Source organism: Carcharhinus amblyrhynchos, unplaced genomic scaffold (genome assembly GCF_965287045.1).
Source record: "Carcharhinus amblyrhynchos unplaced genomic scaffold, sCarAmb.v2.hapA scaffold_89, whole genome shotgun sequence".
Lineage (NCBI taxonomy): Eukaryota > Metazoa > Chordata > Chondrichthyes > Carcharhiniformes > Carcharhinidae > Carcharhinus > Carcharhinus amblyrhynchos.
In genome coordinates, this window is record NW_027649829.1 from 572991 (window position 1) to 592468 (window position 19478).

Genomic DNA, 19478 nt, shown 5'->3' on the forward strand with positions numbered 1-19478 from the left:
GATCTTTCTGAATCCGCTGATTACTTATGGAGGTGTAGTACCTCACTGGTATACTCCAGAGGAACATTCAATCTCTTACATAAAAGCAAAATACGCTGACAAAGGTTAATCTAAACTCGAAATGGAGGCTGACCTGTTGAGATTTTCCAGCATTTTCTGTTTTTAATTCAATCTTACAACTTCGTGTTACCTGCACATGTGTGGACTCTAGACGTTGTTGTCAGTTTCAGTGGAGTATTGATGGTGAAGCTATCCTTTTTCACTGATAATATCACTGCAAAATCTGGACATGCTGTTCAAACCCATTCCCCCTGCCCCCCACCTCGAACTGACCACACAACTCTTTCACTGACCACCCCACTGGCTTCTCTTCCCACTGACTACCTGCCCCACTACCAGAGGATAAAACTAAGTGTCAAATTCCCTTGAATTTGTTAATATACTGAGTATTACTGGAGTGGGAATTGAGACAGTTCAAGGGTGTAGTGTTTACTGTGAGGATCTAGTGTGATCCTGCCCCTGCTGCTGATTGGTTAGTATACTGTCAATCAGTGGTCATCCTGCCCGTCCAGTGGTCTCTTTCCCTGCCACTTTCACCAGCTGGGCCCAGTGGTTGGTTACTGCTGGTTACCATGTCCCACATCCCGTAATACTCACTGTCCTGCGCACCCCCCTGCCCCCGATTCAGGATTCGCTTTGATCAGAGGGGCCTGGTTCCAGATTGGTCATCTGTCTCTGGCCCCTTCCCTGCCCCGAGCAGCAAAGTTAGAGGAAAAAACTGTTAAGATTTGAAAATTTTGGTTCAGTTCAGCTTATTGGGTGAAAAATCACATGAAGGAAGCTCAGAGAAGGAAATGTTGGAGTGAAATCTTTCTTGAGCTGGGATAAACAGTTGGATTTATTCTGAAGGAGTTTTAAAGAATTAATTTATTGTCTGGGATTGAAGCTTCCTAGAGGAGGGTGAGAGGACAAGGAGGAGAACAAGTCTTCTTTCTCTTCTGCCCCCATTGCCACATTCTTCAATAAAACCTCCCAAAGCCACAACCCCCAGCCTCCTCTAGAAGGACAAGGGCAGCAGGAACATGAGGAAAACCATCACCTCCAAGTTCCTCTCCCAGTCTCACACACAAAGTCCCCACTTGGAGATATATCGGTCATTTCTTCATCGTCACTGGGTCAAAATCCTGGAGCTCCCTCCCTATCGGCGCCATGGGAGCACCTTCACCACACGGGACTGAACCTGTTCAAGAAGAAGCTCCATCACCACCTTGGACACTGAAAGAAGGCTAACAGCAACTAATGGAATGATCAATGTGTCCTGGGCACTGAAGTAAACATCACAACAATGTGGAAGATCTAGTTTATTCTGAAGTGTTGAAGGAGAGACTCCCAAACAACAGCTCAATGTTTCTCCAGGATAAATTCCAGTTTCAGTTTTCTCCCATCAAGATTGTTCCCAACATTAAACAATGACCAGCATTTATTTAGCATATTTGATGCCAATTTGCACAGAACAATATCCCACAGATATCAATCAACAAGATAAATCCCTGGATAATCTGTCTTGGGTGTTCTTTAATGGTTAGAAATGGAAAAACAAACAAACCAGGAATAATGCACCAAGTCGGTGCAGTGTCTTCAACATCAGACTATTTTCTATTCATTGATGTGAGCCAATATTATGTGCACATCCTTAATTGCACTTGAACTGAGTGCCTGATGTGACCATTTCAGGGGGCACACAAACAAACCATTGCTGTGGCTCTGGAGTCATGTAGGCCAGGCCAGGAAAGAATGGCAGATTTCCTCCCCTGAAGTACATTTGTTCACCAGATAGGTTTTTTGAGAGTCAGCAATAGTTCCATTAGCATTTTAATTCAGGTTTTTCATTGAACTCAAATCTGTGAGGACAAACAAGGTTGTCAGTTAGAAACCTCAGTGCATGAGGACTGTCAGCATTTATTATGAGCTTAGGTTTATGGAGTTAGATGAATGCAGCACAGTGGCACAGTAGTTAGCACTGTTGCTTCACAGAGCCACAGACCCAGGTTCAATTCCTGGCTTGGGTTACTGTCTGTGTGGGATTTGCACATTCTCTCTGTGTTCATGTGGGTTTCCTCTGGGTGCTCTGGTTTCCTGTCATGGTCCAAAGATGTGTTGGTTAAGTGCATTGACCTGAACAGGCGCCGGAGTGTGGCGATTAGGGAATTTCACAGTAATTTCATTGCACTGTTAATGTAAGCCTTACTTGTGACACTAATAAATTAACTTTTTAACTTGAACCCGCAACTTCTGATTCTGAGGTGACAATGTGGATACCTGCAATCCTCTGTTACAGGGGTCTCTTGCTACAGCTTCTGGAAGGTCGAGTTTCAGAACTGGAGCAGCAGCTGGAGACACTGTGGAGCATCCGCGAGTCAGAAAGTATCGTGAATAGCATGTATAGAGAGGTGGTCACACCCAGGTTTAGACTCCGCAGGCAGAAAAGAAATGGGTGACCACCAAACAGAGCAAGAGAAACAGGTAGGTAGTGCAGGAATCTCCTGTGGCCATTCCCCTGCAAAACAGGTATACCATTTTGGATACTGTCGAGGGGAATGAACTCTCTAAGGAAAGCAGCAGCAGCCAAACTTGTTCTGCTGCAGAGGGAAGGGGTAAAAAGTGTGCCAGTGCAGTAGTTACAGGGGATTCAATTGTAAGGGGAATAGACAGATGTTTCTGTGGCTGCAAAGGAAACTTCAGGATGGTATGTTGCTTCCCTGGTGCTAGGGATAAGAATGTCTTGGAGCGGCTGCAGGGTATTCTAAAGGGGAAGGGTGAACAGCCAGTGGTCGTAGTACACATTGGTACAAAACATACATAGGTATAAAACGAGGTGAGGTCCTAAAAGCAGAATACACAAAGCTAGGAAGAAAGTTAAGAGATCTCAAAGGTGGTGATCTCAGGATTACTACCGGTGCCATGTACGGGTCAGGGTAGAAATGACAGGATATATCGGTTAAATATGTGGTTGAAGAGGTGGTGTCAGGGGGAGGGTTTCAGATTCTTGGGGCATTGGGACTGGTTCTGGTGGAGGTGCGATGTGTACAAATTGGATGGGTTACACCTGGGCAGGCCTGGGACTAATGTCCGAAGGGGAGTGTTTGCTAGTGCGGTTGGGGACAGTTTAAACTACATAGGGGATGGGAACCTACGTAAGAAGCCCGAGAAGGAACAAGGGTAAAATGTGGGGAGAAAGTTCCAACTGCAATAAAAATCAGGAAAAAAGTTAAAAGGAAAGAGAATTCAGGAGATGTTTAATGGAAGTGTTAGAATTCAAAAAGAAGATACAAACACTAGCATAAGGGCACTTCATCTGAATGCTCGGAGCATTCAAAACAAGATAAATGAGTTGACGGCACAAATCATTGTGAATGAGTATGATGAACCTTGTCTCGTCTTTGGAATTCGCTGCCCAGTGAAGATCTGTGAAATTCCCTGCTCAGTGAGGATCTGTGGAATTCCCTCCCCAGTGAAGATCTGTGAAATTCCCTGCTCAGTGAAGATCTGTGAAATTCCCTGCTCAGTGAAGATCTGTGAAATTCCCTGCTCAGTGAAGATCTGTGAAATTCCCTGCTCGGTGAAGATCCGTGAAATTCCCTGCTCAGTGAGGATCTCTGGAATTCCCTACCCAGTGAAGATCCGTGGAATTCACTCCCCAGTGAAGATCCGTGAAATTCCCTGCTCAGTGAAGATACGTGAAATTCCCTGCTCAGTGAGGATCCGTGGAATTCCCTGCCCAATGAAGATCTGTGGAATCTCCTGCCCAGTGAAGATCTGTGGAATCTCCTGCCCAGTGAAGATCTGTGAAATTCCCTGCCCAGTGAAGCAGTTGAGGCTACCTCATTGAATGTTTTAAGATAAATTTTTGAACAGTAAAGGAATGAAGGGTTATGGTGAGGGGTGAGTAAGTGGAGTTGAGTCCATGAAAAGACCAGCCATGATCTCATTGAATAGTAGAGCAGGCTCGAGGGGCCAGATGGCCTACTCCTGCTCCTAGTTCTTATGTTCTTATAAACACCACAATTACATCAAGAATGAAATCTGGGTTAGATTAGGTTACAAGAGGCGGAACCACTGACTAAAGTAGTGTCTGGAAGTGCAAAAGCATCAGCATGAAGCTGCCTAAAGGTTGAACCCAGTCACCAATGTGGTGTGTTCCACTTTATTGATGTGAGAGTTGGACAGAGGAGAACAGCTTTTGAAATGTGGGTTTGGGAAGATATTCAGAATGAGCTGGATGGGCAGAAAGACCAATGAGTGACTGAGATCAAGAGGTAAAGTTCAGCAATGAAAAGGATTGCTCAGTATAAGTTAGAGAGAAAGTTAGTCAGGTATGGAGATTGGAAATGACATTGTGGCACTGACCCTCTGATAGTGTGGCACTCCCTCAGTACTGATCTCTGACAGTGTGGTACTCCCTCAGTACTGACCTTCTAACTGTGTGGCACTCCCTCAGTACTGACCCACTGACAGTTCCGCAAAACCCCCATGTGTTTTGTGGTGGCAGAGGTGGCCTCCCCATTGGCAGGTGGCAGAATCATCCAGTGGGTTTCCCATTGAATGCATCACTTGCCACAAGGAAACCAGTGATGTGGGTTAGCTATCTGGTGGACAAGAAGAACCCGCAAGTGTGAACAGCTGTAAAAGACCTGCCTGAGAGTAAAAATAGAGGAGGAAGGAGAAAAATTAGATGGATGGAAAACATTGAGATGGGGACTGAAGAAACAAGAGAATAATCAAATTGATGCCAATAGTTCCACTCAGACTGCAATAGTAACAAATAAATGAATGTTTTGTCACACTCACGTTCCACAGTGATGGTGATGGACCCCTCCACTGCTCCATGTTCATTCTCAGCCACACACTGATAATCTTCAGTGTCCCTGGATGTAATGTGAGGAATCACCAACCGCAGCTCATTGTTGGATCTTGTTCTGTTCATTGTGACATTAAGATGTCTCCAGGTCAGGTTAGAAGCTGGGAAGCTTTCGACAGAGCAGATTATCACTGTTGAATTCCCCTCAGTTATATTGATCAAAGAAGGGTAAATTGTATCAGGAGAAGTGATTGTGAGATTCTGTGATGCATCTAAAAAGAATCAGGATCAGTTAACTTGCATTGACTGTGAAACATTTTGAGAAGATGCTGAGAATATGAAAGATGTGATGTCAATGTAGGATTCTTCATCACAAAGCACATAAGCCAGAAAGTCACTTCAGTACTGAGGGACTGCATTACTGAGAGGGTCAGTACTGAGGGAGTGCTGCACTGTCAGAGGGTCAGTACTGAGGGAATGACGCACTGTCAGAGGGTCAGTATTGAGGGAGTGCCACACTGTCAGACAGCCAGTACTGAGGGAGTGCCGCACTGTCAGAGGGTCAGTACTGAGGGAGTGCCGCACTGTCAGAGGGTCAGTATTGAGGGAGTGCCACACAGTTAGGTCAGTACTGAGGGAGTGCCACACAGGTCAGTACTGAGGGAGTGCCGCAGTGTCAGAGAATCAGTGCTGAGGGAGTGCCGCACTGTCAGAGGGTCAGTACTGAGTGCTGCACTGTCAGAGTGTCAGTACTGAGGGAGTGCCGCACTGTCAGAGGGTCAGTACTGAGGGAGTGCCGCACTGTCAGAGGGTCAGTACTGAGGGAATGCCGCACTGTCAGAGGGTCAGTACTGAGGGAATGCCGCACTGTCAGAGGGTCAGTACTGAGGGAATGCCGCACTGTCAGTGGGTCAGTACTGGAGGAGCGCCACACTGTCAGTGGGTCAGTACTGGAGGAGCGCCACACTGTCAGAGGGTCAGTTAACAGTTACATTGATGACATGAATGTAAACACTGTTATAATGCAGGTCAGAAACTTCAAGGCGTTTTATGAAGTCAGCCTAAACCATAAGTTTTGCATTTGGAATTTTGGCTTGGGTATGTTTCACTCCACATATACGATTCAAATGACCCACTAGGGAGCTTTCTTCAAACAAAGTTTATTTAAGAATATAGTAAACATATAAGACAATTGGCAATAACCTTTACTAATTACAACAAGAAAAGAAACAATCATGATATTGTATAAACCTTAACGGCTAAGAATGCTGTTTCAACACAAACACCCTTACAAACCTTGTTCTCGTCTTAGCACAAAAAGTAATGATGCTGGATCTTGCAGCTTTACAACACCTGCTGTGAATCGGTCCTTTGGATGTGGAATTGAAATGCTTGGGTCTCCTCAATCCTGGAACTTCTTGCCCACTTTGAGACATACAGAGACACTGTTTGCCTATAGATTCTAGTCGTACCTTACAGGGAGTAGGACTTCCAATACCAGGGAGAGACACAAAAATACAGCTTTTCAGCCGAGAGTCCAAACAGCTTCTGCTAAACTGAAAGGGGATTTCTCCTGTGTAAAAAAAAACTATCCAAAGGTACTAGCTAACCTGTCAAGCAGTTGCAAATCAACAATTCCCAAAAGGGTCATCAACTCCAGGACATTGCATTAAGCCTACCTTAAAAATAAACAATAGGCCCATTATATGGCTTTAGCAACAATTGAAGGACATCGGCGCAGACAGATCAGGGCCAATAACAAAGAAAAGGTCTGCTTACAAACTGCAAAGAACATGATTAAAATACATTTCTTAAAGGCACAGTATCATCACAACACATCATACTTCTGTGCTGCAGAGAATCTCCCAGTTCTACAACCATGTTTCCTGCCCCCCAGATGGATGTTAGTTTTTTGATACTTTATGATGAATTCTGAAATCCAAATATTATCTGAAAATAAACTTCATTCCAAAAGTAAATTAAGCAATGGGTCCAACTATGCACTGACCCTGCCTTTCCACAAGCCTACACTAAAGATGAATATTCTATAAACCTGACAGGCAGGAAGGTGAGTATCAAAATGAAAATTCACTCATATTCACAGGGATAGAATTGAATTTGTCTTGGTGGATCATCAAACAACATCTAAAAACATTCCCAATCAGAATGGAGAGGGGTTTTCCAGCAATGAGGGACAAACTGAAACACAGAGAATCAGTTCAGAGAGATCATTTCAAAGACATTCCATCAGATTATAACAAGAGCTTCAAACATAATTCTTGGGAGTGATCTCCTATGGATTTCAGGGAGATAAGCAGGCATTTGGAATGATTCTCAGGCTCTGTGTTCTCCACACACTGTGGGTGTCTCTTTTGCACTCAGTTTATGTATTCACATAAACAGAATCTTCGGCAAAATCATAAGTTTCATAAATATGATCTTCTGGATCAGGATTAATGCCATGTTTGGATTCCATTTCCAGATCTTTCCTGTCTTTCTTCTGTAATAAAAACAATAATGACACAGAGATAATCAGAATGATCTGGGTTGAATACAATTGATCCAAATTGAAAATTCCACCCAGACTAGACATTAATTATTGACACTGAACGGGGTTTGATTGTTGACACTGAACAGAGTTTGATTACTGACACTGATCGGGGTTTGATTATTGACACTGATTGGGGTTTGATTATTAACACTGATCGGGGTTTGATTATTGATACTGAACGGGGTTTGATTATTGACACTGATCGGACTTTGATTATTGATACTGAATGGGGTTTGATTATTGACACTGAACGGAGTTTGATTATTGACACTGATCGGGGTTTGATTGTTGACACTGAACGGAGTTTGATTATTGACACTGATCGGGGTTTGATTATTGACACTGAACAGGGTTTGATTATTGATACTGAACGGGGTTTGATTATTGACACTGATCGGAGTTTGATTATTGACACTGATCGGGTTTGATTATTGACACTGATCGGGGTTTGATTATTGATACTGAACAGGGTTTGATTATTGATACTGAACGGGGTTTGATTATTGACACTGATCGGAGTTTGATTATTGACACTGAACGGGGTTTGATTATTGACACTGAACGGAGTTTGATTATTGATACTGAACGGGGTTTGATTATTGATACTGAGCAGAGTTTGATTATTGACACTGAGCGGAGTTTGATTATTGACACTGAACGGAGTTTGATTATTGACACTGAACGGGGTTTGATTATTGACACTGAACGGAGTTTGATTATTGACACTGAACGGGGTTTGATTATTGACACTGAACGGGGTTTGATTATTGATACTGAACGGGGTTTGATTATTGATACTGAGCGGAGTTTGATTATTGACACTGAACGGGGTTTGATTATTGACACTGAACGGAGTTTGATTATTGACACTGAACGGGGTTTGATTATTGATACTGAACGGGGTTTGATTATTGACACTGAACGGGGTTTGATTATTGACACTGAACGGGGTTTGTTTATTGACACTGAACGGGGTTTGATTATTGACACTGAACGGGGTTTGATTATTGATACTGAACGGAGTTTGATTATTGATACTGAACGGGGTTTGATTATTGACACTGAACGGGGTTTGATTGTTGACACTGAACGGAGTTTGATTGTTGACACTGAACGGAGTTTGATTATTGACACTGATCGGGGTTTGATTATTGACACTGAACAGGGTTTGATTATTGATACTGAACGGAGTTTGATTATTGACACTGATCGGGGTTTGATTATTGATACTGAACGGGGTTTGATTATTGACACTGAACGAAGTTTTATTATTGACACTGAACGGGGTTTGATTATTGACACTGAACGGAGTTTGATTATTGATACTGAACGGGGTTTGATTATTGACACTGAACGGAGTTTGTTTATTGATACTGAACGGGGTTTGATTATTGACACTGAACGGGGTTTGTTTATTGACACTGAACGGGGTTTGATTATTGATACTGAACGGGGTTTGTTTATTGATACTGAACGGGGTTTGTTTATTGATACTGAACGGGGTTTGTTTATTGATACTGAACGGGGTTTGATTATTGACACTGAACGTGGTTAGATTATTAACACTGAATGGTGTTTGATTACTGACGCTGAACTGTGTCTGCCTTTTATTATTCATCCAGTTGAAGGATGTGGGCTTCACTGGTTTGGGCACATTTATTGCCAATCCCTAATTGCTCTTTCAGTGGCAGTGCGCTGATTTCTTGCACTGCTGCAGTCCATGTGATGTAGGTACACCCACAGTGCTGTTAGAGAGGTAATTTTAATCCAGTGACAGTGAAGGAACAGTCAATACATTTCCAAGTCAGGATGGTAGTGACTCCGAGAGGAACCACCAGGTGGAGGTATCACTATGTATTTGCTGCCCTTGTCCTTCCAGATGGCAGCAGTCCTGGGTTTGGAAAGTTCTGCTTGAATTCCTGCAGTGCATCTTGTAGATGGTACACACGGCTGTCACTGAGCATCGGTGGTGGAGGGACTGAATGTTTGTGAATGTGCAGCAGGGCTGCTTTGTCCTGGATGGTGTTGAGTCTTGTTGGAGCTGCACTCATTGAGGCAAGTGGAGAGTACTCCATCACACTCCGAACCTGTGCTGTGTAAATAGTGGACAGGCTTTGGGGAGTCAGGAGGTGAGTTACTCTCTGCAGGATTCCTAGGCTCTGTCTTGCTCTTGTAACACTGTATCTATGGGTGTGATCTTACTGGCTCACTGCACTGTCAATCAGAATGGCGAGACAGGAACATAGCTTGAGAGGCCAAAAATTTGATTTGCATCACGATCCTTCTGGTCCCTTTTCACTGGCGAGGCTGGATGCAAACCTATTAATGTAGAATTGATGACATTTAAATATAATTACCGCACTCCCAGATGCTCCTCCCTTGCTGGCGAGATGTCACGCTGCTGAGCATCACCACTGCTCTGCAGTAACAGAGATCAGTGCCATGGCCCTGCTGGAGGGAATTGGAATGCATTGAAGCCTCTGGGTGGTCTGGGGATGGCTGGGCAGTGCTCATTGGGTATTGCCAGCCTAGCAATGCCCACCTGGCATCCTGGCAGTGCCCATCTGCCACAAGAAGTGTGTCAGGTGCAGTGCCAAGGGATGGGGCCTATATGGGGGTGGGGCTATTATGGGGGGACAGGGGGCTAAGCAGAATGATGCAGGCTTATGCAGGCAGGAGATCTGTAGGGGGGCATACTGGGGGGGGGGGGGGGCGGGGGGGAGGTGGGCTCTGAAAGGAGGAAGCTCTGCAGAGCTGGGCTGCAGAGGGATTCATGATGGGGGTGTCATGTCAGTGGTCAGCCTGGGGACTCATTGGGAGGGTCCTGATGCATTGATGCCGGCAAGCAGTGTTGGGGGGCTGGGATGGGGGCGGTTGAAAATGCCCTGATGATGGGGGTGGGGGTCAAATGTGCATGGGGAGGCCTGTAAGGAGGTCTCCTGGCCCAGTTAGAGATCGGGTGTACAGTGAAATGGTGCCTAAATGCTCTGAAGCTGGCTTCACTGGTGTACTTAGGCTCTGTCCCCAACACTGGTGCAAATCTCCCCGCTGTCAAAAAAATTGAATGCTGGAAGATTGCAGCGCCAGGCTCGCCCAATAGACTGATGCGGAAGATCCTGTTTTCACAATGTTATGACAATTAGAATATTTTTGGTAAGATTGTTCCCTCAGTGCCAAACGAGCAAGAGAAAATAGGAGAAAACTAAACCCTTCTTTGGCAACTCTCAGTTGCAGCTGTATGGCACTTAGCAAAAAAAGGTCCCAAATGTGATTCTTGCCAGTTGGGAGAGAGGGTGGAGCCTATTCACATCAGGAAGCCTGCTGCTGAGCTTTAGGGGTGCTATTGCGCATGCACCCCAATCTCTCAGTGAACTGTGCACAAGTGTATACAGTGTACTGAGAGATATGTCACTGCCTCCACTCCTCAGACATTGCAGCCTCTCCCTCCCTTATCCCGCACCCGATTGCCACCCCCCAGTCCGATTGCTGTCCCCAGTGCCAACCCACCGGTCAATGAAAGGAAGGTCATTGACGAAGCAAATGAAGATGGTTCAGCCTAGGACGCTACCCTGAGGAACCCATGAAGTGCTGTCCTGGGGTTGTGATGATTGATCTCCAGCCATCACAGCCATCTTTTTTAATGCTCAATATGACTCCAATCAGCAACTTGTTTTAAACGTGTCTCTTCATTGTCGTCACTCCTACAATGGGAATCATCTTTTCAGCATCTACCTTGTCTTGTCACCTAAGAAGCGTATATCTTTCAATAAGATCACTTCTCATTTTTCCAAACTCCAGTAGAATCATGCCAGCCTTTCCTCATATGATAACTTCCCTATCCCAGGAATTAATTGATTGAACCAACTTGGAACTGTTTCTAGTTCAATTATATTGTTTCTTATGAAAGGAGACCAAAACGTAGAACTCCAGACTGGATCCTAGACTTCCGAACTCACAGATCACAATCAATAATGAAAGGTAACAATATCTCTTCCACGATTATCCTCAACACCAGTGCCCATGAAGACTGTGTACTCATCCTGTATTGCACTCCAACTTGATTTTCAAGTTTGCTGATGACTGCACCGTAGTGGGTTGGATCTCAAACAATGATGAGACAGAGTACAGGAAAGAGATAGAGAATCTGGTGAACTGGTGTGAGGACAATAATCTTTCCCTCAATGTCAGTAAAACGAAGGATGTAATCATCGACTTCAGGAAGCATGGTGGAGGACATGTCCCTTTCTACATTAATGGGGTAGAAATGGTGGACAGCATCAAATTTCTAGGTGTCCAGATCACCAATAACCTGGCCTGGTCCCTCCATGCCAACACTTTGGTTAAGAAAGCTCCTCAATGCTCGACTTTCTCAGGAGGCTAAAGAAATTTGGCATGTCTACTATGACTCTCACCAATTCTTATAGATACGCCATAGAGAGCATTCTTTCTGGTTGTATCACAGTTTGGTATTGCTCCTGCTCTGCCCAAGACCACAAGAAACTACAAAGAGTTGTGAACGAAGCCCAGACCATTACGCAAACCAGCCTCCTAGCCATTGACGCTGTCTACACCTCCCGCTGCCTCGTCAAAGCAGCCAGCATAATTAAGGACCTCACACACCCCGGACATTCTCTCTTCCACCTTTCTCCATCAGAAAAAAGTACAAAAGTCTGAGATCATGTACCAACCGACTCAAGAACAGCTTCTTCCCTGCTGCCATCAGACTTTTGAATGGACATCCCATTAAGTGGCTCTTTCTCTACAGCCTAGATATGACTGTAACTCTACATTCTGCATCCTCTCCTTCTCCTCTATGTACTCTATGAATGCTTTGGTTGTACAGTGAAACAATACATGTGTATCAATACATATGACAATAATAAATCAAATCAAATCAAATATGTTCTTCACCTATATGTCTAAGGAGTAATTATAACATGAATATCAACCATGGAGAAAGTTTTACCTGGCATATTTTGGGATGTATAGAAAATGTGTCATCATATTTTGATTTGTTTGGTTTTTGATTCATTGACTTAATTTCAGATTGTTCCTCTGAGATCACCTTTCTTGGCTGGCTTGTTCCATCTCGTCCTGGTCTGAAAACAGAATTTAGGACAAATTAAAAGGCAGAGAAATAATCAAAGAGGTTCCCATTGAAACCATAGATGTTGTAATTACATTTTAATTTTTGTGGCTAATTCAGTGTCTGAGATCCAACTCATTTTCCCAACTTTCAAACAGTGTTGAATTCAGGAACACGACCAACTGGGAAAAGGAAGAGCTGGCACTTCAGGAAAACAGGGACAAATTGGAAGATTGGATAGAGAGATAAAATTTAACTCAAAGAGAGTTTGGAGATGATACTTTTCAGGATGAAGGAGAAAGGAGACAATACAGAATACAAACCATTTAGCCTATTGTGCCCATGCCAGCTGTTTGAAGCATTGGTTCACAATCATCACTCTCTCCAGTCCCCTGTGCACTCTCCTTATAGCCCTGCAAATAGCGGATCAATGGAAGTTGGAGAACAGCACAGATCTCGAACAGGGGAGGTCTTGCCTTACGAATCTGGTAGAATTTTTTGTGGAGGTGACAAAAACGGTTGATGATGGACGAGCCGTTGATGTCCTCTATATGGATTTCAGTAAGGCGTTTGACAAAGTCCCTCACGGTGGGCTGGCAGAAAAGGTTAAGGCTCATGGGATACAGGGACACGTATCTAGATGGATTGAAAACTGGCTAGGCAACAGGAGACAGAGAGTACTAGTGGAAGGGTCCTTTTCTAGCTGGAGGTCCGTCACCAGTGGTGTGCCGCAGGGCTCAGTACTGGGACCTCTCCTATTCGTAATATACATAAATGACTTGGAAGAGGGCGTGCGTGATGTGATCAGCAAGTTTGCAGATGACACCAAGATGGCAGGATTGGCGGATAGCGAGGAGGAATGTCAGGTGACACAGCAGGATATAGATAGGCTGGTATATTGGGCAGATAGATGGCAGATGGAATTTAATCCTGATAAATGCGAGGTGATGCATTTCAGAAGGAATAATGCAGGGAGGAGTTACATGATAAAGGGTAGACCAATTAAGAGTAAAGAAATGCAGAGGGACCTGGGAGTGCAAGTGCACAAGTCTCTGAAGGTGGAAACCCAGGTGGAGAAGATTGCGAAGAAAGCTTACGGTATGCTGGCCTTTGTAGGAAGGGGTATAGAGTATAAGAGCTGGCGTCTAATGCTACAGTTGTACAGAACGTTGGTTAGACTGCATTTGGAGTACTATGTCCAGTTCTGGTCACCTTACTACCGGAAGGACGTGGAAGCCCTGGAGAGAGCGCAGAGGAGGTTCACCAGGATGCTGCCTGGTATGGAGGGACTGGGTTATGAGGAAAGGTTGGGTAAACTGGGGCTCTTTTCCTTAGAAAGACGGAGATTAAGGGGGGATCTGATAGAGGTGTATAAAATAAGGGTATAGATAGAGTAAACAGTGGCAGGCTTTTTCCTAGATTGAAGACAAATATCTCGAGGGGTCATGAGCTAAGGGTGAGGGGGGAGAAGTATAATTTGGATACTAGAGGGAGGTTTTTCACACAGGGGGTCGTGGAGATATGGAATGCACTACCAAGTAAGGTGGTGGAGGCAGGCACGCTGGACTTGTTTAAGGTTTACTTAGGCACATGAGTGAAACAGGGATGGAGGGTTATAGGAGACGGTTTTAAATAAGGGTCAGAGCCTCGGGACGTTACTGGAAATCTAATGCTACATGTGTTGATGTTTTGTCTCTTTTGCTCCGCAGGTGTGTCGGTCCACCTTGTTGTCTAACGAGGGGCATGCACATGGTGGATCGTGTGTGGGCTGCTCTTGGATGTTTCGAGAGTGGCCTAGTACTTCGCGTTGTGTGTGTTTAAAACTGGACCAGCAGATGGGCACCACAACAGCTCAGTGACTATCACTGCTAGCTGTGCAGATACATGGATTTGGGCCCGTGTCTGTGGAAGTTTGCGCATTCTCCCTGTGGTTGCGTGGGTTTCCCCTGGGTGCTCCGGTTTCCTCCCACACCCCAAAGATGTGCTCTTAGGCTGATTGGTGTAACAAATTGTCCCTAAATTATTCTCCCCTGAATCTGGTTTCCAATGGGGGTACCATTCGCATACACACGGGTCAAGGTAGGTGTAGGAAAATGCTTTGTTAAGATGGCGGCGTGGGCTCATTGGGCCGAAGGGCCTGTTTCCCGTGCTGTGTTGTTCTTTGTTCTTAGTTGTAGAGGCTGGAGGAAGTTACAGTGACAGAAAAAATTATAGGGGGCTGCAGGAGTTTACAGAGATAGGAAAGGTTGTAGGGGCTGGAGGAGGTTACAGAGATAGGGAGGGATGCAGGGACTGGAGGAGTTTACAAAGATAGGGAGAGTTGTGGGTCCCGAGGAGGATACAGAGATAGGGAAGGATGTTGGGTCTGGATGAGGTTACAGAGATAGGGAGGATTGTAGGGTCTAGCGGCAGTTACAGAAATAAGAGGGCTGTCAGGGCTGGAGAAGGTTACAGAGATAGGGACAGTGGTAGGAATTTTATGGGAATCAGGAGGTTTTGGGGCTGGGTGAGATTTCAAAAATAGGAAATGTTGGAGGGACGGAGGAAGTTACAGAGATAGGGAGGACTATAGAGGCTGGAAGAGGTAAAAGAGATAGGGAGGAGTGAATGGGCTAGAAGACGTTACTGTGATAGGGTGGGTTGCAGGAATTGGTGGGGGTTGCAGAGTTGGGATATTTTGTCGGGGCTGGAGGAGGTTACAGAGATAGGGTTGCAGGGGCTTGAGGAAGTTACAAACATAGAGAATGCTGTAGAGTCTGGTGGACATTATAGAGATAGGGAGGGTTGTAGGGGCTGGAAGAGCTAACTGATGGGGAGGGTTGTAGGGCTGGAGGAGATTACAGAGTAAGGGAGGGATGTAGGGTCTGGAGAAGATTATAGAGTTTGAGATAGTTGTACGAACTGGAGAAGGTTACAGAGATAGGGAGGGGTGTAATGGCTGTCAGAGGTAACAGACATAGGGAGGGTCATAGGGTCTGGAGGAGGATACAGAGATGGTAAGGGTCTGGGAGATGGAGGAGGTTACAGAGTTAGGGTTGTAGGGATTGGGACAGGTTACAGAGATAGGGAGGGTTGTAGGGGCTGGAGGAGGTTACAGAGATAGGGAGGGCTGTAGGGGCTGGAGTAGGTTACAGAGATGGAAAGTTGTGTGAGATGGAGGAGTTTACAGAGATAGGGAGGGGTGTAGGGGTAGGAGGAGTTTACAGAGATGGTAGGTTGTGAAGACTGGAGGAGTTTACAGAGATAGGGAGGATTGCACGGGGCTGGAGGAGTTTACAGAGATAGGGAGGGTGGAGAGGCTGGAGGAGGTTACAGAGATGGAGGGTTGTGCGGGGCTGGAGGAGTTTACAGAGATAGGGAGGGTTGTGCGGATCTGGACGAGTTTACAGAGATAGGGAGGGTTGTGCGGATCTGGAGGAGTTACAGAGATAGGGAGGGTTGTGCGGATCTGAATGAGTTTACAGAGATAGGGAAGGTTGTGCGGATCTGGACGAGTTTACAGAGATAGGGTTGTGTGGATCTGGAGGAGTTTACAGAGATAGGGAGGGTTGTGAAGGCTGGAGGAGTTTACAGAGATAGGGAGGGTTGTGCGGATCTGAATGAGTTTACAGAGATAGGGAGGGTTGTGCGGATCTGGACGAGTTTACAGAGATAGGGTTGTGTGGATCTGGAGGAGTTTACAGAGATAGGGAGGGTTGTGAAGGCTGGAGGAGTTTACAGAGATAGGGAGGGTTGTGCGGATCTGAATGAGTTTACAGAGATAGGGAGGGTTGTGCGGATCTGGACGAGTTTACAGAGATAGGGAGGGTTGTGCGGATCTGGAGGAGTTACAGAGATAGGGAGGGTTGTGCGGATCTGAATGAGTTTACAGAGATAGGGAGGGTTGTGCGGATCTGGACGAGTTTACAGAGATAGGGTTGTGTGGATCTGGAGGAGTTTACAGAGATAGGGAGGGTTGTGAAGGCTGGAGGAGTTTACAGAGATAGGGAGGGTTGTGCGGAGCTGACGAGTTTACAGAGATCGGGAGGGTTGTGAAGGCTGGAGGAGGTTACAGAGATAGGGAGGGTTGTGCGGATCTGGACGAGTTTACAGAGATAGGGAGGGTTGTGCGGATCTGGAGGAGTTACAGAGATAGGGAGGGTTGTGCGGATCTGAATGAGTTTACAGAGATAGGGAGGGTTGTGCGGATCTGGACGAGTTTACAGAGATAGGGTTGTGTGGATCTGGAGGAGTTTACAGAGATAGGGAGGGTTGTGAAGGCTGGAGGAGTTTACAGAGATAGGGAGGGTTGTGCGGAGCTGACGAGTTTACAGAGATCGGGAGGGTTGTGAAGGCTGGAGGAGTTTACAGAGATAGGGAGGGTTGTGCGGATCTGGACGAGTTTACAGAGATAGGAAGGGTTGTGAAGGCTGGAGGAGTTTACAGAGATAGGGAGGGTTGTGAAGGCTGGAGGAGTTTACAGAGATAGGGAGATCCCAGTTGCGTCTTCACTTACTTGTTGGTTCTCTTTGATGCCTTGAGAATGAGACAAATGACAGATGTCAAGATGATAAGGACAGCACTTCCTGCAGATACCAATCCAATTTTCCACATCAGCTCTGATCTTGTTCCAACTGAGGGGAGAAGAACTTCTTGAAATTATCAAGCTCCACACAAGCCTCCTCCCCATCATCATCTCCTTCCATTGCATTCCCCCTCATGTGTTTATCCAGCTTCCTCCTTAAATACATCAATACTATTCACCTCAACCACTCTCTGCGGGAGCGAGTCCCACATTCCCTCCACTCCCTGTGGAAATGAGTCCCACATTCTCCCCACTCCACGTGGGAGTGAGTTAAACCCCTTTTAGTTATAACTCACAATCCTGGTATTCCTTTGTAAATCTTTCTTTTGGACTCTCTCAAGAGCACTGTTCTCCAACTATAGTCTAATGAAGGGATTTGGAGATCAGAACTGTGCAGTGCTCCAAGTGTGGTCTAACTGAGGGAAATGGAGACCGGAGCTGTGCACAGTGCTCCGAACAAAGAACAAAAACAGCCCGGGAAACATGCCCTTCAGCCCAACGAGCCTGAGTGTGGTCTAACCAAGGGATAAGGAAACCGGAACTATGCACAGTGATCCAAATGTGGTCTAATCAAAAGATATGGAGACCGGAACTGTGCACAGTGCTCCAAGTGTGGTTTAACCGAGGAACATGATGACTGGAACTGTGCACATTGCTCCGAGTGTTGTTAAGTGAGGGATATCGAGACTGGAACTGTGCACAGTGCTCCCATGTGTGGTCTAACCAGGGATATGGAGACTGGAACTGTGCACAGTTCTCCCAATGTGGTCTAACCGAGGGATATGGAGACTGGAACTGTGCACAGTGCCCCCATGTGTAGTCTAACCGAGGGATATGGAGACTGGAACTGTGCACAGTGCCCCCATGTGTAGTCTAACCGAGGGATATGGAGATTGGAACTGTGCACAGTGCTCCCCTGTGTGGTCTAACCAAGGGATACGGAGACTGGAACTGTGCACAGTGCTCCGAGTGTGGATCTAACCGAGGGATATGGAGACCGGAACTGTGCACAGTGCTCCGAGTGTGGGTCTAACCGAGGGATATGGAGACTGGAACTGTGCACAGTGCTCCCATGTGTGGTCTAACCGAGGGATACGGAGACTCGCACTGTGCACAGTGCTCCGAATGTGGGTCTAACCGAGGGATATGGAGACTCGAACTGTGCACAGTGCTCCGAGTGTGGTCTAACCGAGGGATATGGAGACTGGAACTGTGCACGGTACTCTCGTGTGGTCTAACCGAGGGATACGGAGACTGTGTGCACAGTGCTCCCAACGTGAGTCTAACCAAGGGATACGGAGACCTGAACTGTGCACAGTGCTCCCAGTGTGGCCTAATCAGATTGTATTAAGAGACCAGGGCTGGAATTTTACTGTCCTGCCCGCCAAGGGAATTGCAACGGGCAGGGGGCGGACAATGGAAAGGTCTGTTGATTTCGGGTGGGATTTTACTTTTTTGGGATAAGTGAGGCTGTAAAGTTCCATTCTATTATCTCTGTACAGTGCTCCACATGTGATCTAACCAAGGGCTATGGTGACCAGAATTGTGCGTAATGCTTCAAGTGTTGTCTAATCAAGGTTAACGTAACTTTGCTACTTTTTATTTTTGTCGTTTTGGATAAAGCCACTTAGCACCATTTAAATTGTCAATGACATGTCCATTCGACAGTTTTATTTTTATCCAAGGTAATTGTTGCTTCTGCTGCTGTGGCTGAAACATTTTAATCTGGACTGAGTATTTTGCTGTCAGATGTGATACTCGTTCTATTTCTGACTGTTACAGAGAGTAGAATGAATGTGGTCTCCTTAATCAGGAAGACAATGCTTCAATGTCAGTGCAAATTCAGCACCATACTTCAGAATGCTGGACTCTAGAAAGCAAGCTATGTTGGCTTCGTGGTTGGTCTGCAGTGCAATGTCGGCCTGTAATATCCAGTGTGACTTCCTGGGGAGAGGAGAGAAGACAGCAGCAAGAAACAAGAGCCTGCACTGCTAAAGCCTTCAAGCATGTCCCAAAGCTGCATGGTTAATGAAAAACTTCTCGGCACAGTTGGAATGTAGGAAATGCAGTATCCAGCAGGCACACAGCAAGATCCCACAAAAAGCAATGTGATAATGACCAAGACCATCTGTCTTCAGTGATGTTGGTTAGAGATAGAAATTACCTCCAGGACACAGGGAAGAACTCCCAACATCAGTCAGCACACTCCACAACAAGCAGCACCCTCGCACTCCATGGCACCCCAGCCACATGTGCACTCCGTCCACCCATTATGTTACCAGCTCTCACCCAGCGCACCCCCTGTCCCCAATGAGGGAATTAGTTAAACGTCTCATCCTCTTGGAAAATGCAACACCGATAATGTGGCACACCCCAGTATTGTGCCTCTGACAGTGCGGCATTCCCTCAACACAAACCC

General features: G+C 45.8%; 1 protein-coding gene across 2 annotated transcripts in view; it reads right to left on the minus strand.

Moving 5' to 3' along the window:
- Positions 1-5983: 5983 nt before the first annotated feature.
- The window catches only part of LOC145338019 (myelin-associated glycoprotein-like), a 50465-nt gene continuing 36970 nt past the window's right edge, over positions 5984-19478 (minus strand). For both annotated transcript variants that reach the window (XM_080182786.1, XM_080182787.1), the window contains exons 7-9: positions 16991-17108; positions 12376-12508; positions 5984-7358 (exon numbers count right to left, since the gene is read on the minus strand). In XM_080182786.1, coding sequence (XP_080038912.1) covers positions 7242-7358; positions 12376-12508; positions 16991-17108 — 368 coding nt within the window. In that variant the 3' untranslated portion in view covers positions 5984-7241. The remainder of the gene's footprint in view (positions 7359-12375; positions 12509-16990; positions 17109-19478) is intronic.